Raw genomic sequence first — 24,994 nt, forward strand, 5'->3', positions numbered from 1 at the left:
GAGAGACAGCCAGCGAGAGAGGGAACACAAGCAGGGGGAGTGGGAGAGGAAGAAGCAGGCTCATAGCAGAGGAGCCTGATGTGGGGCTCGATCCCAGAACGCCGGGATCACGCCCTGAGCCGAAGGCAGATGCTTAACGACTGCGCCACCCAGGCACCCCAGGTTTTATCTTCTCCATGGGCTTTGGGGTTTGCTACTTCATTGACTTTAATCCTTTATTATTTCTATACTTCTTATTTCTTTTGCTTAATCTGTCCTTCTTTTTAGCTCTTTGAATGGACTCCTTAGCCCACATGTTTCCTATTTTTCTAAAGTGTGTTTGAAATTATGTGTATTCCCTTAAGTACTCCTCTGGTTGTGTCCCACAAATTTTGAATGAATTTTTTCATTGCATTCCCTTATTTCTTTCACTCTTTCCTCTTTAACCCAAAATTTATTCAGTACTATATTTCATTTTGCTTTTACTATTCAGAAAGAGAATTTTCAGCTCTCTTTTCATTTTTTATTTCCATTTTATTGCATACAGTCAAAGAAGATAGATCTGTGCTATCCAATATGGTAGCCAATAGCCATATGTGGATACAGAGAACTTGAAATGTGCCTAATCTGAATTGAGATGTACTTTCAGTGTACAATACATACAGATTTTGATGACTCAGCACAAAAATGTAAAGTGTCTTATTAATAAGTTTGATATTCATTAAAAGTTCAATATATTGGGGGGCACCTGGGCGGCTCAGTCATTAAGCGTCTGCCTTCGGCTCAGGGCATGATCCCAGGGTCCTGGGATCGAGCCCCACATCAGTCTCCACGCTCCACTGGGAGCCTGCTTCTTTGTCTCCCACTCCCCCTGCTTGTGTTCCCTCTCTCACTGGCTGTCTCTCTCTCTGTCAAATAAATAAATAAAATCTTTAAAAAAAAAGTTAAATATATTGGATATACTGGGTTAAGTAAATATATTTATTTAATGCATTTTACTTTTTTTAAAAGATTTTATTTATTTGACAGAGAGAGACACATCGAGAGACAGAACACAAGCAGGGAGAGTGGGAGAGGGAGAAGCAGGCTTCCCACTGAGCAGAGAGTCTGATGCAGGGCTCGAAATAAATAAAATCTTAAAAAAAAAAAAAGAGGTGAAAAAATGATATAGCAAGGACTCGTAGAACATCATAAAAGAAAGAACAATGTTTAGGCAAATACAATAGATTATACTTCTCCTCATGAGATTTACAAGTATATAGGTCTTTCTTTTGTCCATTATGATGCTTTTATCTTGAACCTAATTTTATTAATAACATTTTATCAGGGTACTCTTTAAGTTCATATTTGCCTGGTATATCCTTTGCCATCACTTTGTTATTAATTTTTCTGTGCTGCTTAGTTTCCAATGTATATTTTGTAAAGAATATATTGCTGCATCTTGGGGTTTGCGTTAGTTTTTTTTGTTTTTTTTAAGGTTTTATTTATTTCAGAGAGAGAGCATGGAGGGGGGCAGAGGGAGAGGGAGAAGCAGGTTCTCCACTGAGCAGGGAGCCCAGTGCAGGGCTCAATCCCAGGACCCTAGGATCATGACCTGAGCTGAAGACAGATGCTTAACTGACTGAGTCACCCAGGTGTCCCAGTTTTTTGTTTTTTGGGTGTTTTTTTTTTTTAAGATTTTATTTATTTGACAGAGAGAGACACAGCGAGAGAGGGAACACAAGCAGGGGGAGTGGGATAGGGAGACGCAGGCATCCTGCTGAGCAGGGAGACTGATGTGGGGCTCAATCCCAGCACGCTGAGATCATGACCAGCCGAAGGCAGATGCTTAATGACTGAGCCACCCAGGCACCCCTTCTGTTTTGTTTTTAATTCAAACAGAGAATCTCTGCCTTTAGATGGATGGGTTTGACTCATTTACAATTTTTTGTAATAAATTATGTAACAGGTCTTATTCTGTCTTTTCCCTTGACCATACTTTATAGTTATTTCTTGTTTTCCTCTGGTTTGGGTTTCCATTAAATAATCAGTTCTGTTCTGGTTTGAATGTTATACATCTCCTTTTACTCTCATGGTACTTGTACCTAACTTATTAAAACTCACACCTATGTTTCTTCCCCCCATCCCATCCATTTATCAAGCTTGTGAATATGTATATCCTCCCTCTAATCAGGACAAGTAACTCAGTTACCTCATTTGTGCATTTCTACTTCCAACCTCATCCCCAATGGTATTAAAATTTCAGTGGAATTGTCATGTACATGTAGTTGGTGTCACCCTGTTTCACTGCCTCTGTTCCTTTAAGATGATAATAAACTCTTTACTAAATTTTATTTTGCCCTTACTGTCTTTATATCCTAAAGCATCTTCCTGAATCCTTTTCCTTCTTGCAGCATAGTTTCTCCAAGAAAATTTCCAAGGTCTTGTATGCATAAGAGTATCCTTATTTTGACTCATTTACATGATACTTAATTAAAATATAAAATTCTAGATCCAAAGTTTTATCTTTTACAATTTGAAAATATCCTTACACTTTCTTCTGTAGTTAGTACTACTATTATTGATTAATCAGATTTATTCATTCAATCATTACTTATTAAAGGGCCACAAAATGCCAGGCACTGTTTTTGACACTGAGGATTTAGCATTGGACTTTGTCTTGTAGGTGATTTGTTTTGTCTCTGGGAGTTTTTAGAATTTCTTCTTTGTTATTTATTGTGAAAGAGGTCATGAAGAGTGACTGCCAGTTGACCTGTGAGCTAGACCCAAGCAATGGGAGGCTCCTCACCACCACCAACCCCGCCCCCCCACCCCCGCCACCCCACCCCACCCCCCCACCTTGGAAATGTATATTCTGCCCAGCATTCCCACAGTAGTAGTCATTTGGGAGATATGGTCTTGAGAAAGTAATGTGGTACTGAGACCATGTGGATTGAATATGTGACTGAACCCAGTTAAGCCTATATAGAAACTTTAAAGATTCTCATGGGCGGGTGCAGAGATCAACTTGTCTCTTAAAAAGAGACCCTGGTATTTAAGTTCCCTTGTTTATTAAAATTGCTGCCTACCAACCCGGAGTAGTCTGCCTCTTTCTTCAGTCTCTCCTTGCCCTCCATATATGGGGGCCAGTTTCAAATTTCACCTTGGGAAATCTCAAGGCTGCAAACCAATATTTATGTTGTTACATTTCATTATAATATGTGGTGTTTTTTCCTTTTTTAAAAGATTTTATTTGACAGAGAGCGAGCACAAGCAGGGGGAGCGGCAGACAGAGGGAGAGGGAGAACCTGAGGCAGGAATTGATCCCAGGACCCTGGGATTGTGACCTGAGCCAAAGGCAGATGCTTAATGACTGAGCCACCCAGGTGCCCCTGTGGTGTCTCTTCCTGTTTTTCCTATTTGCCTTTCTAGAAGCACTTTCAATTTAAGTTCTTTGACTTTCATTTCTCCATAATTCTTGTTTATTATTTATTCTTCTTTTTTTTTTTAAAGATTTTATTTATTTATTTGACAGAGAGAGAGTACAAGCAGGGGGAGCAGCAGGCAGAAGGATAGGGAGAAGCAGGCTCCCCGCTGAGCAAGGAGCCCAATGCAGGGCTCGATCCCAGGCCCGGGCCAAAGGCAGACGCCCAATTGACTGAGCCACCCCGGTGCCCCTTGGTTATTATTTCTTGAAATATTTTCTGTTTATTCTTTCTTTCCTTCTAGGACTCTTATTATATAAATAACTAGTCAGTTTCCATGTTGTTTAAAATTTCTTTCATATTTTTCAACTTTTCATCCCTTTCTGATTTCTTATGGAAGAGTAGAGTCCAGCTTTAAAGTTCACTCTGGTTTTACATATTCTGCTATTCAATAAAATAGTATTTTATTTCACCCATTTATTCTTCACACATGGTTTTGTTTTTATGATAAGTTCTTGCTAAATATTTCTTATGTCCTCCTTTATCTTTTAGGATAGCTTTTTAAAATTACATATATTTTATCCTAAATAGTCCACTAATTCTGCTTTATCGTCTATAAATTGTTTAGTTTGTTTTCTTTTTACAGCAACAGAGTTCTTCAGGTATTTTTTCCCCCTGTAAACCCATACTCTCCAGGCCCAGGTTATAAGCTGGTAGTACAGGAAGGGAAGGGAACCAAGCCCTGGAGTGTTTCCTAGATCTTCTGCAACTCACCAGGAAGGGCCCAAGCTGTAGATCAAATGTTTGTATGTGGACAGGGCAAGAGGTACTTAGGGGGATTTGCGGTATTTTAAAAGCAGAGAATCTCTGGCATTAAAATTTGGGCAAGACCACTCTGCATTTACTACTTTCTTCCTACCAGATGATCTTATCCCTCAGAGAAACTCTCTATCTCTACCTTTTTTTTTTTTTTTTTTTTTTACAGTAATTGCCTGGTTCATTTTGTGTGTTTGTGTGTGTGTGTCAGGGTGGGAGAAGGCTCAATAAAACCATTTGAGGTGGATATGCTTGCATCTATTAATATCCACTCTTCTCCCAGCCCACCTCTAGGGGAAGGAGCCGGCAAAGAATTACCCAGGGCAATGTGGGAGTAGATGGAAAGGAGCACAACAAAACACCAAAAAGCACCCCCACTCCCTATAGCATCTCCTTTCAGTCTCCTTGTGGCATCTGTCTTTCATTGCTGCTGCCATTCCCTCCCCACCTACACACACACACACACACACACACACACCCCTAGGACCAACTGTAGCCATCTATCTTCCAGAGGGCTTCCAATCAGTTTTTCAATAGTTTCTCAAATTCAATAACCTCCCTCCTTCCAAAGGATATTCAGGTTGGGTTTTGGGAAAGGAGCTAGCCATTTACCTTAGGATGCTGTATTAGTAATATTTCTTTGCATAGCAATATTACTATATACTTAGTAGCTCGAAACAGCATACATTTACTATCACACCGTATCTGTGGGTGAGGTCTGAGCACAGCCTAACTGGGTCCTCTGCAGCCAGCTATTAAGGTGTCAGCCAGGACTGGGTTCTCATGTGAAGACTCTACCAGAAATGATTCACTTCCAAGCACCACGAGGTTGTTGATAGGGTTTAGGTTCTTACTAGCTATTGGCTGAAGTCCAACCACAGTTCCTTGTCACGTGAGTCCCCCCAACATCAACCCCTGCTTCATCAAAGCCAGCAAGGAGTCTCCAACCAAGAAGCATTAGACTTGTCACCTTTGGTGTGTTCAATTGTTTAACAGTGAGTCACAGGTCCTACTCACACTCAAGAAGAGGGGATTACACAAGAAGAGGGAATTACACAAAGGTGAGAGCCACATTAGATAATGGGAGCCAGAGAAGGGGTGTCTTCTCATGGGGACTAAAAACCATCTTTCCCCAAAGGTTTTGAAAACCATTTCAAAAGTTGTAAGCAGTAAAATCACATTATATTCTTGCTCTAGAATGATCACTAGCCAGGAAGTGTGGAGAGTGGACCAGTGGGAGAGAAAACTGGAGTCACGGAAATCACTCAGGAGACTGAGTGTAATCCTAGTGAAATGGTGGTGGCCAGAAATAAGGTAATGCCAGTGAGAATAGCGATGGTCAAATTGGAGAGTTGTTTAAAAATATAATGAATAGGAACTTGGAGAAAAATAGTGAAAAGGAAGAGTTGAGGATTTTCTGGGTCCGGCTTTTGCAGATGGGTTTGTGGACAGTGAAAACCATTCACTGAGAAGAGGAAGAGCAGCTTAGATGTTTTGGAGTTTGGGGTGGGTAGGTTAGTGGAAGAGCAGTATTAGAGACGAACCACGGTCCATTGAACAAACAACCTCTTTTGATAAATTTGAATAACTTTTTACGGCTGCAAAGAATCTGCTGCTCCAATTTGTTTAAACTGACTGAGTCTTTTCAACTCATCTATTTCACACAAGTTAATTTTCAGTATCACAAAGCAGTCTTATGAATGCACGAACATCGCCTTGGGTAGACAACCTGCTGTTCTCCAAAACTACACCTTTCACGTTGCTTAAAGGCAAAGGATGAGTTTGGGGAGGACAAAAATATGGGAAAAGCCATATACTCTAATATAGCTTAGAGTTTGTCATTAGGGTTGAACTCCTCAGCAGTAGGGCCCTAAGCACTGCGCTGCAGTCCCACGAGCAGACAAAGCTCGGGTACCGATACCAACTCTGCTCAGTCTCTCGGGCGTTCGCGCTCTCTCCTGGGTGAATCCGACACCAGCGATGCGGCCCGATACTCTCGCGAGAGGGAAGGAGACCACAGCTCCATCGATTCTCCCAACCGCGCCACGTGTGCTCCCACCTGCAGAGAAGCGGAGTCTGGCAGCTCCCAGGGGCTTCTGGGATTGGTAGTTCCGGGGCTGGCTGAGGCCTGCCAGCCTTGCCCCGCTCTTTCTGACGCATGCGCGACTCCGAGCTGGCCCAAGAAGTTCGTAGCCTTTGTCAGGCCTGGGATGGGAGGTGAGTTGGATGTTCCCATGGCGCTCTTCTCCGCTCAGCCTGGGTGGTGGCCCCTGGGGCATCAGTTCGTGCCGAGTCGGGGCTGGAGTAGGCGTTTGTGGAAGGGACCTCGAGGGCGGACCATGAACCCCATCCCTTTGCGCTCCGGCCCGAATCCCTCCGGCGGCTACCGCCTCCCCGAGACGCGGGTGCGAGCGCGGTGCCGGCGGGTGCGCGAGGGGCGGGGCGCGGGGCCGTCGCGGGGCTTCGGGGAGAGCCCGGAGCGCGGCAGGATTTGTCTGCGCGCTTGGTACCTGGCTGGTCCCTTGCAGCCGCTCGGTGCCCCCAGGGACAGCTGCAGGCGGCAGGGACAGGCACCTGGCACCCAGCCTCAGGGATGCTGTCCCTGGGTTTCCAGGTTCCGGCCTCGTAGGACCGAGCCAGGCTCGAGAGTGAGGAAGAAACCCGACCCGCCCTGATCGGAGCCTTCCAGCAGAGCCCCCGGAGGAAAGGCAGGAAGGAGGACGCCGAGGCCGAGGGGGCTTCTCACTGTGCTGCCGGGAGAAGTCTGAACTGGGGCGGAGATCGGAATATTCAGAACGGGGAGCAGGTGGTGATCATGGAGACCGACTTGGCCGACATGCCGGAGAAGAGAGGTAAGAGTTGCTCAAGTGTTGCTGAACTTGTGTTGTGGAAGGGCGAAATTCTTTCCTCCTGAAGGGAAATCAGTTGCGTCGCAGGAGGTGGCTCTTGGCGGAGAGTGCTGTCCGGCTCCTTTGTCTGGGGGACCGATGGGCTCTTGGAGAGTGCACGAAGGGCTTGGTATGGGATCCACCCCTCTCGCTTCTCCACCTGGTTGCACAATGGACCCTTCAAAGCCACCCTCAAAATCCGAGCGGAAGGTTAGCTTCTAAGGCGTGAGCAGAGCCTCGATTACTTTTTCTCCCACGTTCTTCCTCCCAGATGATTCTGCCATCCTAGCTTCAATCATGGGTCTGGGAATTTAGCTTTTTGGTTGGCAAAAATATTTTCCACACGTTTTATGCCACTTAGCAAGATTACCATGTGATTTCAATAAGCAAATCATTTTTTAAAAGATTTTTAAAATTTATTTTAGAGAGAGAGCATGAGCGGAGAGAGAGGCAGAGGAAGAGGGAGAAGCACGCTTCCCGCTGAGCAGGGAACCCCAGGCCAGGCGGGGCTCCGTCCCGGGACCCTCAGGTCATGACCCGAGCTGAAGGCAGACGGATTAACCGACTGAGCCAGCCAGGCGCCCCAAAAAGCAAATCATCTTTTGTTATATAGGTGAAAACGGGCCTAGAAGTCAGTGACTGACTTTCAGTTTACTAGAGCAGTCTTGGTTGAAGTTTGGCCTATGACCTCCTACATCGAATTACCCTTCCTGAGCGCCTGTTAGATTTCTAGATTGCACCATAGACTCAACTAATGATAATTATTTGGAGGTGGGATATAGCAGTCTTCGTTTTAAATAAGCTTACATGGTGATTTTTGAAACCTATTGAGCCTGTTTGTCTGGTATGGACATTAAGCTCAGGGAGAAAACTGACTAGGTTTTATTTCTAAATCAGAGAGTCCATCTTTCCAGCATGTGTTAGAATTATAGCAAACGAGTGAATTTGAGTCCTGAGTAGCAACACTTCTGGGCATTTCTCCGCGATCCCGGGATCCTGGGTTGTTTGGGGCTCCCTTCTGTTACAGTGTTTGTAGGGAACACCATTAGTATGGTGGAGGGAATTTTAGACTTGTAAATCTGAGTCACAAGATGGATGTAGGCCCCGTCATTACTGCTTTCTTGCCCTTAGCTCTGTCTTCCCAGGATTCTCCCTTTTCGCAAGAGCAGAGCACGGAAGAGGGAGAAGTGGCAGCTCTGCGCCTCACAGCCAGATCCCAGGTGAGTGTGAGTGTCTACTGATTATTAAAAATACCCCCTATTTCTCGGAGTACAGATGCACTCCCTTGTCTTTGATGTGGAGTTTCTTTGTCCGCTAGAGCCAGTATAGAGAGCTGAGTTCCAGTTCTAAGAGACTGCTTGGGTATCTAATGGACTCAGTAGAAAATGTCTTCTCCGTACTCATAGTAACTTCTCCACCTAGTATCTGTTGTCATTATCAATAGGCATGTAGAAAGCATCGCCCTTCTTTGAACTTTTATGCTTATTTCTGTGCTTGAATGACATAGGAAACTATTTTAAAAGAAAATGTGGTATGTACCTATTAAAATACATGTCTGTCTAGGGGAAACAACATACATATGACTGTTAAATAGAAATTTTTAAAAAGTACCTTAAATGCTGAAGCGAATTATGAAAACAAGTATTCAGATAGTTCAAGGAAGTGCTAGAAAGGGAAAGTCTGTGGAAGGTTTAATTTAAAGAGTTAGAATTCGGCCCTCCAAGATGATGAACACTGAAGTGTTTTAGAGGTGAAGTGTTACATCTGCAGCTTGCTTTCCAGTCCCCCCTCCCCAAGAGAATATATCAAGACTCGTTGACTTTGAGTGGTGGTTGTACTGTATGGGTGCACAGTGTGTTAGTCTCCCAATTTTTTTGTATATTTGTAAGTTTTTATGGAAAGAAGTTGGGTAGGAGAAAAGAGCTCTCCATGATGTGTGTGCCATTCCTCCGTTAGCCTTTCTTTCTGCTACTATAATCCAGAGTGTAGAAAGTAGACATTACATATTGGTACTGTTTGAGAAGTGACTTCTCAGGATCCTTTTTTTTTTTTTTTTTTAATTTTTTCAAGTTTTTTAATTTATTTAAGCAATCTCCACACCCAACATGGGGCTCGAACTCACGACCCCAAGATCAAGAGTCATATGCTCTCCCGAGCAAGCCAGCCAGGCGCCCCTTCTCGGGATCCTTATTTACTTGCTTATTTCTGTTGGTTTCTCAACTGCCGTACATGAGTATTGAAGACTTATCAGTCAAGAAGTTTTAAGTTGCAGCTCATGAAAATTCAGACTGGCTTAAGCAAAAAGTTATTGAGTAACATAACTGAAAAATCCAGGTGTGGCTAGAAATAGAACCCAAACAGTAATATTATTAGCACGTATTCTCTCCATTTCATTGAGGTCCCCCCCACCACTGGGTTTTGCTCTCAAACAGGCTTTTTTTCCTAGTGCCTGTTCCCAACAAATTTAGGCTTACATCTTCCTGTGTTGAAGACCAGAGAAAAAAAGACATCTTCTCTCCTAGTCTTTCTAGCCCAAGTCCTGGAATGAACTCTTGAGCGGGTATTAGGTACGTTCTGGCACCACTATTGGCCAAATAAAATTGTAATTCTCTAGTTAATTGGTTAGATGTCGGAAATATACCTGCACACATTCATCCAAGCACACACCCCACCCATGAGTCAGGGATGGAATCAGTATAACCTGAACTATACTAACAGTAGCCAGGCATAGTGGCCAGAGGAGAATCGGGGTGTAGGTAACAGGAAGGGTGGATGCTTTATACATTTCAGCATTTGGTAATGGATTCAAGACTGTTCCAGCTTCAAGGTGGATTAAACCTTTTATGGAAATAAAAAAAAAAAAACCTGTCTTTTGCCTTGCATTAGATTTTGTTTGATGCTAACAACTACTTTTCTTACTAGAATTTGCCTGAGCTATTTTTTTTTTATTTTTAACTTAATAGATTTCTAAAAATATTAAAGTGTTAATTCTCGCTCACTGTTACCAGGTGAACAGCACAGACATATATAAATAAAAAGACAATATTACTTGCTCCCCCAAATTCAGCCCTCCCCCTCTCCCTACTGAGCATAACAGTTTGGTGTGTATCTCTTTCCACTTCCCTCTCATCCCCAACTTTGGGATTTTCGTTTGAGTGTCCTTTCTGTAGATAGGATGTGGGGTTTTTTTTTAAAAAAAAAAGTTTTTGTAAGGTAAATGAACTAATTCACATGAATTACTTTTATGTTTCAAATTTTTCTTGCCACATGATTTTTATAATTTGTTTATTATGCTTTCTTTATTCTTTTTTATTTTCTTTTTGTGCCATTGTTTGCATTTTTTGTTCTGGTTTTTTGTTTTCATGGTTTGCAAATTGATGCGTATTGAGTGTCATTTTAGCTATAGATATGTAGATTATAGGATCAAGGTCATTTTTTCCTCATAATATCTTGTCTACTTAGTGGCTCCTTAATGATTTTTAGATTTTATTTTATTTTCCAAGGATAATTCTTGGCTTGTTTTGTTCTTGTTATTTAAATCTCAGATTATTTCCACTTTGGAAACTTTATTTTGAAGTAATTTTAGACTTAAATAAATGTTGTAAATAGTAAAAAGATTTTTTGTATACTCTCCATTCAGAGTCTCCAAAAGTTAATATTTACCTCACTTATTATAATTTATTACAGCTTTTATATATTTTGATTTCCCGAAGAAATTTGTTATATAAACTTGGTCCTATGATGGTTACACAGGAACATTTATAAGTTATATCTGTACCTTCAGTTAATTTGTTCCTGTTAGGTTCCCGTTTAATGCTTTTTTTTTTTTTTTTTAAAGATTTTATTTATTTATTTGACAGAGATAGAGACAGCCAGCGAGAGAGGGAACACAAGCAGGGGGAGTGGGAGAGGAAGAAGCAGGCTCATAGCGGAGGAGCCTGATGTGGGGCTCGATCCCACAACGCCAGGATCACGCCCTGAGCCTAAGGCAGACGCTTAACCGCTGTGCCACCCAGGCACCCCCCCCCCCCCCCGTTTAATGCTTTTTGCCTTGAATCCCGTGTTTGACTGGATTTGGCGCTCGCTGCCAATCTTTTCATTGCATGACTTCTTCATTTCCAAGTTCCATATTTCAAATCATCTTCTTTTTGGCTAGATTGATTCTTTAAGTTTTTACTGGGGACTCACAAAGAGAATGACTCAGGCATGCCTTTTTCCTCTGCCCAAATTTTGTTTACTTCGCCAAATTGCATTGTTGACCCGTTGGTTCATGTTTTAACTCTTTGTTCCCCAGAAAGATGACAGTCTCAACAGAGAAACCATAGTCTGTCTTCTTTTGGCTCTCATACTGGATCCAGCACAGCGTGCCTGGCACATAATTGATACCTAGTGACTTCACATAGAGTATTCCAAATCTGAATACATTCAAATGCTCGTCGTTTACCACAATCATTTCTCGTCCTGCATCTAGTCTAGGGCCAGCAGAAACTGGGGGGTGAAATTGAATCTGTCGAGTGAGAGATGGTGAACCAAAGTATGTTTGTGTCTTAGGCATCAGTGACATTCAAGGACGTGGCCATGGACTTTACCCCAGAGGAGTGGGGGAAGCTGGATCCTACACAAAGGGAGGTCATGCTGGAGAACTATAGGAACCTGGTCTCGCTTTGTAAGGATGGTTTCTCACCGTGACTCTGGAATCTGCGTCTGGGGACATCACTACATTATTGAAATGAAGTAGCTTAACGAAGCTCCCTTTTACATTCAGAAATCATAAAGTATTGATCCCTTTGGGCCCAGAGAAAATCTGTTCCTGCCCTAGTTCTTGGTGAAATGTTTGTGCTTGTTTCGTATCAAAATTCTTTGGATTCGAATGACAGAAACCTAATTCACACTGCTTAAAGGGGATAAAAAAATCTTGATTCAGGGAATCATGTGTATTGACAGAAATTTCCTTTATTTATTTTTTTAAACACGTGGCTTGGCTTTGCCCTGTATTAGCTTTATTCTTAGGATTTCCCCATGTGGCAAAGACGGCCATTGGCAGCTCTGAGGTTACATGGTTCTTCCAGTTAGAGAGAGTACTCTCTAGCCAGTGTGGTCACCTCTCTGGGGGGTGTGCATATGCACACGTGCACATGTATGTGTTCACGTGGCGGTGGAAGAAACTATGATAACTCTTCCCAGTGATATTTACACATGAACGTTATAAGTTAGATCTGGACCCTTAATTTGTTGCCATCATTTTCCAGTTGAATGCTTTTTGCCTTAAATTAATTTTGTGCTTGTGTAATGAATTCCCTGAGAAAGTGGGTTCTGGTAACTGAAGAAGGAAGAAGGGGAAAAACTATTAGAAGACAAAAACTCTAGTCACCAGTCACACCTTTTTGGTGCTGCCACGGAGGTCCCACTTTCTCCATTTCTTCCCGAAGCCAAGGACTCACCTGCAGTGTCTCCCTGGAACTTCCTCAGTAGAGAAACAAAGAGAAATTCTCTTCTCTCTCTCTCTTTTTTAAAGTAAGCTCTATGCCCAACGTGAGGCTTGAACTCACGACCCTGAGATCAAGGGTCACATGCTCTGTGGACTGAGCCTGCCAGGCTCCCTGAAAAGTTCTCTTCTTTTTGACAGGCAAAAACACTTGCCTTTTCCAATGCATATAAGCTCCTTACCAGACCCTGACTCTTGCCGCAGATATTTTAAGCTGCATTCAGAGGCCCATCCTCCCTCATTCCTGATCTTGCTGTAACATCCTGTCCTTGTCGATCACAGAGTTGGGTCTATGCTTTGTACCCATCACAAATACTTAAGTCCTGTTTCTTTTTGTTGTTCTTTCTTTTTTAAACGAGCAGGGCTTCCAGTTTCCAGACCTGAGAACTACAATTTGGAGAACGGAAAAGAACCACTGATGCTTGAGAGAAAAGCCCCCAAAAGCAGCTATCCGGGTGAGTCAGATACATGAGAAATAATAGCCCCCTAGGACGGTGAAAAGGGAGCGCTTTTCAGTGCTTAAGAAAGAATATTAGAAATGCCTATGTGCTTTTATTTTTTTAAACGTCTTATTTTAAATGATAGAGCATTTTAAGTAATAAAAAAGTAACACATATGCATTCACTGTCAGAATCAAACATATGGTAATATTTTGCTTCTTTTGCCTTTGTTTCTTTCTCTGTTTGGCAATATAAACTAAAAACATCTTAACCGCACAGTTCTGTGAATTTTCACAAAGGAACACATTCCTGTAACTGGTGCCCAGATGAAGAAGCAACCTTACCAGCCTAGAAGTACTCTCGTCACTTCATTCCTTCCGAGGGTGACCTTGTCCTAACTTCTAACACCATAGATTAGTTTTGACTATTCTTGAACTTCGTACAGACTATGTTCCAACGTCTGGCTTTCTTCACTGAACATTACTGTGAGATGCAGCCAGTCATTGCTTGTAATTGTAGTTCATTCTGTTTGTTTGTACAGTCTTTCATTATGTTAACATACCAGTTTATCCATTCTCTGGAGATGGGCATCTGGGGAGGTTTCCAGCTTGGGGCTGTATGAACAGTGCCGCTATGTATGTTTTCCATGTCTTGGGGCAAACACATACAGGCATACCTTGGAGATAGTGTGGGTTTGGTTCCAGAACACCAGAGTGAAGCAAGTGTTGCAATAAAGGAAGCCAAATGAATTTTTTGGTTTCCCGTTGCATGTAAAAATTATGTTTATATGATGCTGTAGCCTGCTAAGTGTATAATACCATCATGTCTAAAAAAAAACAATGTACATACTTTAATTAAAACATATTGTTAAAAAATGCTAACCATGAGGGGCGCCTGGGTGGCACAGCGGTTGGGTGTCTGCCTTCGGCTCAGGGCGTGATCCCGGCGTTGTAGGATCGAGCCCCACATCAGGCTCTTCCACTATGAGTCTGCTTCTTCCTCTCCCACTCCCCCTGCTTGTGTTCCCTCTCTCGCTGGCTGTCTCTATCTCTGTCGAATAAATAAATAAAATCTTTAAAAAAAAAAATGCTAACCATGAGGCGCCTGGGTGGCACAGTTGATTAAGTATCCAACTCTTGATTTCGGTTCAGGTCATGATCTCAGGGTCGCGAGATTGAGCCCCACGTCGGGCTCTGTGCTCAGCGGGAAGTCTGCTTGAGATTCTCTCCTTCCCCCTCTGCCCCATCCCCACTTCTGCTCCCACTCTCTCTAAAATAAATAAATAAATAAAATCGTAAAAAAAAAAAAAAAGAAAGTTTCTTAAAAAAAAAAAGAAGAAAATGTTACAGATTTAAAGTCCTTTTATTTGCTTTCTCCCTAGAAATAACTAGTTGGGGTGAATCATTCTAATGTGTGTGCGTGTGTGTGTGTGTACACACATACACATATACACATGTCAAGAAACAATTACGTGCGTATAGTGTTACGTTACACTTTTTATTTTGTAATCCAGTTTTTTTAAACTTCACTGGGATCACGCCCTGAGCCGAAGGCAGACGCTCAACCGCTGTGCCACCCAGGCGCCCCAAGGAACTACTTTTATCTTTTTCCCATGCTTAAAGCTGATAGTCCAGCATCCTTTATTGAAAAAAATCTATGTTTTATCACAGATCTGTAACACGAATTCTGGTAAATTCTGGTCCCATATATATATCGGTCTGTTTCTAGGCCCTCTGGTTTACTTGTCTATCTGTGCTGCAGTGACACATTGTTTGAATTATTATACTTTATAGTATGTATTTCCCTAAAAGGAAATCTTGCTTTAATATTCTGCTTTTAAAAACCTTCTTGTTCTTTGGAATACTGAGTTTTAAAATCTTCCCCCATGATTATATGTAGGTCTGTTTCCCCTTGCAGGCCTGTCAGTTTTTGTGACTTGCCTATTCACCACCCTTCTCCCTTCTTATGTGGGAGATATTGCCATTTTCTGAATGTTCTAGAACTCATCATACATTAGGCATTTATTCCTTGTGAGACATTTTTTCTAGTTTCTGCTGTTCGGCTTTGCTGTGCCTTTTAATGTACAAATTTAATCCATTGCAATCTTCTAAGTTTTCTGATTTTTGATGAGTGCTTTGAAAGTTCTCCCTCCAAGATGAAAAAATATTTGCTTCTGTTCTCTTCTATTATATTTGTCCTTTAATCATTTGGAATCACCTCTTCTCTCGTTGTATCTTCTTTAGCTTTCTTTTCTGAACAGTTGAATGTTTGAATTGCTCCAGGCTTGGTTTTAATCTCTCGTCCTTCTGTATACTTGGAATCATAAACTTGAGTGTCTACATGGGACAGCAGGTAACATACCTGAGTGAAGCAAGCAGGGTAAGCAGGGTGGGACTGATAAACTGGGAGAACACACACCTCAACTGAAAGGAGTAGCCATTACTCCATTACCTCTAGCTCAGGAGCTGGCAAATTTTCTTATGTGAAGGGCTCTATAGTGAATAATTTATCTTGGGAGACATGCAGTCCGCTGCAAGCCCTCAGTCTGCCATGGTAGCGTGGAGAGCAGTTACAGACAGTTCAAAACTGAATGGGTATGGTTGTGTTCCAATAAAACTTTATCTAGAAAAACAGCGGCGAGCTGTAGTTGCCAGTCTTTGCTCCAGTTGGTTGTTGTCATGCAATATGCTTCTCTCTTTTTTTTTTCCTCCAAGAGAAACCCCAAATTTGAATTTACGTGTGAAATCTCCCCTTTTTTAAATGTTGTCACTAATCTCAAAAATTTGCGTAAACAGTGTGGGCCAAACAAAACATATCTGAGGGTCACGTTTGTCCCACTGGTCACCTGTTTGCAGCCTCTGCTTTCTCCCATAACCAAATTATCAGCTCTATCTAGGCGAATCCCCAATTTGTGTTTCCAGCCCAGATCTCTCCTTCGGCCTCCTGTTCTAAACCTTTGTGTTAGTATTTGATGTCTCCATGTGCTTATGTTCAAGTCTTCTCAATACAGCATGCTTACAACTGATGGCCTAGGGACAACTAGGTGGCTGTTGGTTAAACCTACAACTCTTGATTTCTGCTCAGGTCATGATCTCATGGTTGTGAGATCCAGCCCAGTGTAGAGCCTGCTTAGGATTCCTCCTCTCCCTCTCTGCCCCCTGCCACTCATGTGCGTTCTCTCTAAAAAAAAACCAATAAAACTGAGTGCCTGATATAGGCCCAAATTCTCCATCCTCTCACTAGGATCCTTTTCCACTTAGTGTCTTAATGACACTCACCATCTTATCAAATTGCACAAGCCAGAAATCTATGAACAGTTTTTACACTTCCGTCTCTCCTTTATCCATTTCAACTTTGCATTTATCCAACCATTCTGTAAATATTTTTTCATTGTTAACATCCCTCCGTCTCTCTCTTGTTTGCCTGGACCACTGTGATAATCTCGAGTCTCCCTTTGTCCCCATAGATTTACACCAGTCTTTATATCACAGCGAGAGTGATATTTTCAAAGTACAAATCTGATGGTGTTGTCCTTTTGCTTAAAACATTCCAATGTCTTCCCATTGCTTTTAGGGTAGCAGCCAAAATCCTTCAGTCCTACACAGTCATAAAATCTGGCTTTTACTCATTATTACAACCTAATCTCATACCTACTCTTCCTCTGTTTTTGTACTCTAACTAGTGGTTCTTAAGTACTTTGGCATCAAAGGACCAAGTTTAAAATCACTGAGGACCCTAAAGAGCTTTTTTTTTTTTTTTAAGTACACTTAAATTTTATGTTTGGGTTATATTTACCAATACTTACTGTATTAGAAATGAAAATTGAAAAAAATTTTAAACTATTAAATAATTCATTAAAAAATAACAAAACTCATTACATGTTAACACAAATAATATAAATTTTATAAAAACACCTATTGGCTGCAAAAAAAATTTCGACAAGAATTCATTGTTTTACGTTTTTGCAAATCTATTTTCTCACTCCTGTTTCTGAATGCAGTTTGTTGTGATATGTTGTTTTGGTTGACTTGTGTGAAGGAAATCGAGCCTCACACCAATATATAGTTGGAAAAGGGAGAAGTATTTTATAGCTGTTTCAGGTAAGTGTGGCTATTGTGATAACTACACCAAAACTGGATAAGTGTTAGTTTCGTTTCTTTTTTTTTTTTTAAGATTTATTTAATTATTTGAGAGAGAGCATGCATGTGTGCCTGTGAGCAGGGGCAGGGGCAGAGGAAGAGAATCCTCAAGCAGACTCCCCACTGAGTGCAGAGCCCAACATGGGGCTCAATCCCGGGACCCTGAGATCGTGACCTGAGCCGAAATCAACGTTTAACCAGCTGAATCACCCAGGTGCCCCTGGGCAAGTGTTACTTTCTTAAAGATCATATATAATGTGGCACCTGGGACCAGATCCATGAATTTTTTATACTCTTTTGTTAAAATCTATTGATCTTTTGGAAAATACTGGTTCAGTGAGTTACACAGACCTTCTGAGTATTGACACGTTACATTATGCAGTATTTTGTAAATCACAACTTTTGCTATCACCACTGACCTTATCAGAAAAGTCTTTAAGGACTAAGAAGCTACCAAGCTCTCAAGAGCTGATATAGGTTTTCCAAAATTCTAATTTCTGCCCAAAAGCTGAAATTTTATTGAATACTATTGATAGTTTCCCTTGAAGTGACAAGCTCATTTTGTTCATATTTTTTTAAAGATTTTATTTATTTATTTGACAGAGAGATAGCCAGCAAGAGAGGGAACATAAGCAGGGGGAGTGGGAGAGGAAGAAAAAGGCTCCCAGCAGAGCAGGGAGCCCGATGTGGGGCTCGATCCCAGGACTCTGGGATCACGTCCTGAGCCGAAGGCAGATGCTTAATGACTGAGCCACCCAGGTGCCCCAATTTTGTTCATTTTTGAGAAAATATCTGTCAAATACTCAACTTGAGTAACGTATTTTGTCTGTCACTCTCCCAAGTAAAAATTGTGGTCCGTGAAAAAAGTGGCTAGTCGAGCTCACAGCTCAAATGATCCCACAAGTGGTTTTCTTCAGGACAACCAGCATACTTTGATATGAACAGAATTGCTTTATGAACTATTTCCTATTTCATCAGTTCAGAATTTTAAAAAGGCATATACTCAAGGCTTGAAATTTAGTAAAATCAATAGTGTTTACTGTTTCCTAAGACATTTTTAAGTGAAACTGGCTCCTTTTTTTCTTAACTGATAGTACATGGCAGGGAAGGCTACAGCTGCTAGTAAATTTGTTGTCCTTGTCCTGATTTGTGCTAAGTCAGAAGCAGTTTTACCCTGATTACTTTTGTAACAGTGCAAATGACAAGACAGTGAAAGAGACAAATAATATCTAAACATTATATTGATAATAGTTTTGAACTTCTGGCTTCCCAGGGGTTTATGGACCATACTTTGAGTTTTCTACCTATGTCCCTGTACCAGCCTTACATCAAATTACTAGCACTTAGGCTGTGTCAGAGTTTTTAGTGGTTTATATTCCTTTCATGCTTATTAAGGTGGGTGTTGTCATTATTCCTCATGAAATATGTACTGTTACTGCCCATCTTATGCATAAGGAAACTGAAATAGAGAGGTTAAATAATTTGCCCAGGTCATGTAAGTGGCAGAGCTGGGATTATCTTCATGCATTCTGATTCCAGAGTCCATGCTCTCAACCACTGTGCTTTCCTTGTATGTCCCTCTCACTGTGGCGCTTTGGTTCATACCATTCCCTCTCCCTGGAACGCTCACCTCTGTACTTTTGTACCGATTACCTGCGACACTCACCTGAACTCCAACCCCACTTTCATTTCAGCCCCGTGATTTACTTCCTCAGAGAAGTCTCCCCTCATCTCCCTAGATTTCCCCTCTTACATTTTTTCATAGTGTCATTTGCCTTTTATTCCTCAGTACTTAATCACTACAGGTGCATTTTTATATACACTTGCGAATGTTAGACCAAATTCTCTCTCCCCTCGTATGCGTGCGTCTTTCCCCAGTGCCTAACACAGAGCCTAGCATGGGGTAGATATTCAGTGGATAACTTGAATAAAGGGATAGAAGGGTTGCTTGGTGAAGGAATAGAATTCATTTGGCTGTATAGAATGAGGGACAGATCTGACTTAATTTTCTTCTAAATGTGTAATCAGTTGTCATAGCACCATTTGTTGGAAAACAAACGATCCTTTGTTGACTAAAATATCACGTTTGTATTAATTGTAATGCTCAACTTTCTGAAGTTCCTGTTCTGTTTCAGTGAACTGTCTATTCCTTTGACCCACCACTCTCTTTAAAATACTGTGGCTTTATAAAGTATTTTTATATTAGACGTAAAAATTCTAATATATTAGATATATTTAGAGAGCTCTGGCTTCCATCCCTGCCTGTCCTCTTTCCTCTATTCTGATACTTTCCCTGTAGGCAACCATTTTTATTAGTATTTCACTTGTCCGTCCTTGGTTTTTTCTAATATAACCAAATATGTACATACATATGTATCTCCCTCCCCCATTTTTTCTACATAAAGAGGAGCAAACTATACACACTTATTTGCAGCTTGCTGGTGTTTGAAAAAAATTATTTAATGTATCCTGGAGATAACTTCATATCTATATATGAGATCTTTCTGACGTTTTAAAAAGTTGCATAGTACTCCATTTTATGTCTACATCATAGTGTATTTAAACAGGTCTCTATAATCGATGTTGAGATGTTACCAGTGTTTCGCTATCGCCGTAGGTGTTACAATAAGTAGCCGTGTGTACATAAAATATCTCATGTATTTGCCATTATATCTGTGGGAGATCATAGGAGATTTCTGATCAGAGATGTATTATAAAAACATTGTTAGGGAAGATTAAACTGGAAATGGAATGCATATTTGGACATGAGTAGGATTGGGTGCCTGGAAACCTAGAAATCATAATGTCCTCTACACTAAAGTGATAACTGCATATTTATTACTGCAGTAGGTATTCAATAAGAATTTGTTTCTTCCCTCTTCTGATCTATGTGCTCATTCTTGCTCATCCAGTGATACACTGCCTCATCTGCACCTCTCCTTCTGTATTTCTGGTCATCTTTTCCCCCTTTTGACTATCCTGGATAAGGTCTACTCATTTTCTCCACATATATTATTGTGCATTTGTTTCCTTCCATTTGCTTCTCTTTGCAAGTCATCTTAAAAAGTCAAATCCACTTACTCCTCCGAAGCATGCTTTTCATCTTGATTAGCTGTTACAGAACGGTCTTTTATTGAGCACGGAAAACAAAGGAAATTTGCATTTCCAATTTCTTTCAGACCTGGAGACTAAACCTGAGGGCAAAGATTCAACTTCAGTGCAAGATATTTCCAAAGACGAATCATGCCAGGCTGCAATAATAGACAGACTGACAAGGAATAGTGTCTATGACTCCAATCTGGAAACAGCTCTTGAATGTGAAAATTGGTTAGAGAATCAGCAAGGAAATGAGGAGAGGCACTTGAGAGAAATGTTCACCCACGTGAATTCACTCGCTGAAGAAAGAGCTCACGAGCATGATGTATATTGGAAAAACTTTAGTCAGAAGTCTGTTCTTCTCACTCAAGCCAGAGTTCCCAAAGGATCCTATGCCTTCCATACACTTGAAAAAAGGTTGAAACAGAAATCAAACTTAATGAAAAAGCAAAGAACCTGTAAAGAGAAAAAACCTCATAAGTGTAACGATTGCGGGGAACTCTTCACTTACCATTCAGTGCTTATTCGACACCAGAGAGTCCATACTGGAGAGAAGCCCTATAGCTGCAGCGAGTGTGGAAAATCTTTTAGCCACAGAGCTAATTTAACTAAACATCAGAGAACTCATACTCGAATTCTCTTTGAATGCAGTGAGTGCAAGAAAGCCTTCACAGAAAGCTCATCCCTTGCGATACATCAGCGAATTCACATTGGAGAGAGACCGTATGAATGCAATGAATGTGGAAAAGGTTTTAATCGAAGTACACATCTTGTGCAGCATCAGCTGATTCATACTGGAGTGAAGCCTTATGCATGTAATGAATGTGATAAAGCTTTCATTCATTCATCGGCTCTCATTAAACATCAAAGAACTCATACTGGAGAGAAACCCTATAAATGTCAGGAATGTGGGAAAGCCTTCAGCCATTGCTCATCCCTGACTAAACATCAGAGAGTTCATACTGGAGAAAAGCCATATGAATGTAGCGAATGTGGAAAAACCTTTAGTCAGAGCACACATCTTGTTCAGCATCAGAGAATTCATACTGGAGAGAAACCCTACGAATGTAACGAATGTGGGAAAACCTTCAGCCGGAGCTCAAATTTCGCTAAACATCAAAGAATTCATATTGGAAAGAAACCATACAAATGTAATGAATGTGGAAAAGCCTTCATTCATTCATCAGCTCTTATTCAACACCAGAGAACTCATACTGGAGAGAAGCCCTACAGATGTGATGAATGTGGGAAAAGCTTTAAGTGCAGTTCATCCCTCATCAGACATCAAAGAATTCATACTGAAGAGCGACTCTGAAAAATTACTGAATGTGAAGAAAAGTAAGTTGGCTTTATCACTGTGTTAAATACCTGAGTGTTTAGGTGGAACACCTGTAAAATGCTGCTTGAGGACCAATTCTGTATGCGTCTGCTTTTACTTGCATCACATGTAGTTTTGAGCCATAGATAGAATGTTCCTTATATCTGTTGATTTGATCATCATGAAAGCTTCTGGCCAGGGATCTCAAATTTTGATCCCCACCCCCTACCCACCACCACTGCCAAATACCCTTTGATGGAAATTCAAGAAATCCTTGGGCGTGGATAGCAGTATAATCATTGTGAAATGTGGTTCCTCCCTCTGTCACATGAAAGCCTTGTTATAGCTTCTCGCTCCTTAAGGAAATTCTTATTTGTAAACGTAGGTAGTGGACTCCTATCTTTATCATCAGGAAGACAGAGTTGTTCCTCTTTGGAGCCAAAGTAGATCTCCAGATGTACAGGTGTCATTTTTCCAGGGAGGGTTACTTCTTTTACATTAGCTATAAAATGTAAAGGTTAAGAGTTGACATATGCTTTGGATTCCCTCGCCCAAAGGCTCCTGTCTAATTTGACGAACATAAATAGAATGTATTGCAGATTCTAAGTTATGTTCACTTGGATTATGCTGGTCATAAGTTTAGGTCCTTGTTTACCCTTTGCTCTGTAGATTTCATTTTCTACTTCCTTGGAATTTCTCTGAAGTTAAGTGTGGTTCAAAATCTTAACTGCAGTTTTCAGTCAAATGCCTCTTTTCTTATCCGTGGCATTGAATGAGTCCTTGGTTTTTCTATAATCAAAGAGTTAGGGATATTTCATTTCCAACTCATTCATTGACAGTTATTCTGTCACTTTGAGAAAAAGCCCCTAGGATGTTGAGGGCCTGAAAAATTGATGAGTTCAATGTGTTATTATATTTAGGGTCCCAGTCAAGAAGGAGAACTGAAACAACTCTGAGACACCAGGACACACCTTCCTGTCAAATATGGAAAGTAGTTCACAGGACAGTGACTCACTGGAGGATAGCAGCTTCCCTCCATGAAGAAGAGGTTGCCATTTCTCTGGCTTTCATGTCTACCCACATTTTTTGTTGTTTTTATTGTTCTGCCTATATGTTTGTTGGGCTATATCCCAGAGCCCTAAAGAAGATAGAAGGGGCATGAAACCACAGAAGTTACATGGGTGACCAAAAACCAGTGGTGGGATTGGGATCGCAGAAGCAAAAGTTCACATAAATATTTAGGAAAACACTATACAGATGTCAGTTTTTATTGTTACTCTATTGTATGAAAAGAAGAGTATAGAAAAGATAGAAGGAAAATAGTTACAGTTTTCTGACTTCTCCTAAATTCTATCCTTCATGAACATTCAACAACCAGTCCATGCTCTTGCCTTCTCCACATTATCTCTGTTATTTTTCATAATTCCTTCTCTGTAAACCTTAGTTGTATTATTAAGGAGAACTAGAGGAATAGAGTTTAGAGCAAGATCATTAAGGATGAATGGGTTAAATCCAGCCGTGATGGAAATTAAAGAAAACGATAGGAAATGCAGCTGAAAGGAGTGGGAAGAGGTTTGGAAAGAACCAAAAACACATCGGGGGTGGAGGTGGGTGGGAGGGCTCAGGGTCTGAGAGTCAGGGTAGGAGGCTGACACAGGAAGAGGGTAAGGGAAAAGGCGCTCAGCTCTCTTCACCTTAATACTCAGTATTCATGTTCAGAAGTAGGAACTGACAGGTTATGACCTGGACCCACAACCAAGTCCGGCCTTCTGCCTACGTCTCTAAATGTTTAGCTGGATCTCGACCACACTCGTTCATTTACATGTGTTCGTGCTGCAATGTCAGAGTTGAGTGGTTGTGGTAGAGACTGTAAGTTCCCCCCAAAGCCTAAAATAACTTGGTATTTCTCTGTGGAACAAACACTTGAGTGAAAATAAATTCATCATTTGGGGATCAAACTTTGACTCACAGAGTAAGACCCATTGGGCTTTTCAGAGCCAAGTTTGAACTCCTCCACCTCCGCTTAGCTTTTATGTGACCTTACTACTTGCTGTCTCTAGGTCTCAGGGTCTTCATCTGTAAGATGGAAATAAAACTTACCTCTCTGGTAAGGTTGTGAGGATTAAATAAGACAATGCATGTAAAAGACCTGGCTCACAAATTAAACAGCCTCTATATGTATATGTTTGTAAATATATACATACATCTGGATTTTAAGGAAACGTCAGTCCATTTGGGCTGTTAGAACAAAAAAACTCACCACAGACTGAGTGGTTTTAGAAACAACATGCTGGCAGTTCTGGAGACAGGAGTCCCAAGATCAAGGCCCCACCAGGTTCAGTGTCTGGTGAGGGCCTATTTTCTGGTTCAGAGACCACCATCTTTTTATTATGTCTTTGCATGGTGAAAGGGTAACGGGGCTCGGGCCTCTTCTGTAAGGGCAACTAACCCTATTCCTGAGAGTTCTGCCCCCATGACCTATTCACCTTCCAAAGGCCCCATCTCCTAGTACCATCACTCTGGGGATTATGTTTCAAGATAAATTTGGGGAGATATAAACTCAGTCTGCAGTAAGTGGCTAAGCATCAGTGAGGTAGAAATTACTTAAGAATGAATGTGTCTTCCACACCTTTTGTTTACTGATCAAGAACTGTCACCATCCTACTTTCTAGTGCATCATAGAGAAGGGCCTTCTCCTGCTCTTGCTTCCATCTGGTGCTGCTCCCTACACAGCCTCCTTTAGACCTTGGGGAATCTACTTTATTCTCTTCTAAGTACCATTTAACCAGGAACTCTCTGATAGTTTCAGAGACTCAAGTTTGTAATAATTGCAGTTTAAGTAGTGTTAAGAGACTTGCTCTGAGTTAGTTCTACTGGGAAATCTGGCCCTTGACATTTCAGTATTTGTTCTGTTTATGTTTGATGTTCAATATGACTGTATTTGTACTCCAACGTGAATCTTGGAAGTTTTAATGTTCTGCTTTTCAAATGTTTTTGGTTACCTATAAACTAACTAAATTTGACTGCTCTTATTGGTCCAATGTCAATAAAGATGTTGTTTATCTATTTATTCTCAGAAACTTCTGTAAATCGCTTCTGAAGTTTCCTAATTTAAGCATAGTTTAAGAGGCAAAGATAGACCAACCATAAACTATCTCCATACCATTCCGGAAACCAGTCACATTTTGAATTGTTCGTCTGGGCTTCTCAACTTCTGAAGACGTGGTTTGGGGAATTCCCTCCACAGCCCATGTCTCTGCAAGAAGTTTAAAGAGTAGAAGAAGGCTGTTTCTACCGAATGGTGTTGAGTCCTCAGGCCAAGTGCAGGCGCCACTCACTTAAGAGGAGGTAATGGGGGAAAAAGGCACCACTCATTTAGCAGGGACTACTATAAAAAGTACCATTACAACTAGAAGGGATCAGGTAGAC

The 24,994-nt window shown here is 41.2% G+C and overlaps 1 protein-coding gene across 2 annotated transcripts; it reads left to right on the forward strand.

Moving 5' to 3' along the window:
* The first annotated feature begins 6,323 nt into the window (after positions 1 to 6,323).
* ZNF286A (zinc finger protein 286A) lies at positions 6,324 to 24,635 on the forward strand. Of its 2 annotated transcripts, XM_045778216.2 has the most exons (7): positions 6,324 to 6,416; positions 6,814 to 7,051; positions 8,219 to 8,307; positions 11,639 to 11,753; positions 12,935 to 13,027; positions 20,331 to 21,585; positions 22,486 to 24,635. In XM_045778216.2, the coding sequence occupies exons 2-6, from the start codon at positions 7,015 to 7,017 to the stop codon at positions 21,560 to 21,562; spliced, it is 1,566 nt and encodes a 521-aa protein (XP_045634172.2). In that variant the 5' UTR covers positions 6,324 to 6,416; positions 6,814 to 7,014; the 3' UTR covers positions 21,563 to 21,585; positions 22,486 to 24,635. The 2 variants fall into 2 exon arrangements, with proteins under 2 accessions (XP_045634172.2, XP_045634171.2); XM_045778215.2 differs by having other exon boundaries at positions 20,331 to 24,635.
* Positions 24,636 to 24,994: the final 359 nt, after the last annotated feature.

Source organism: Ursus americanus, chromosome 14 (genome assembly GCF_024610735.1).
Source record: "Ursus americanus isolate L20-20 chromosome 14, mUrsAme1.1.p, whole genome shotgun sequence".
In the NCBI taxonomy this organism is placed as follows: domain Eukaryota; kingdom Metazoa; phylum Chordata; class Mammalia; order Carnivora; family Ursidae; genus Ursus; species Ursus americanus.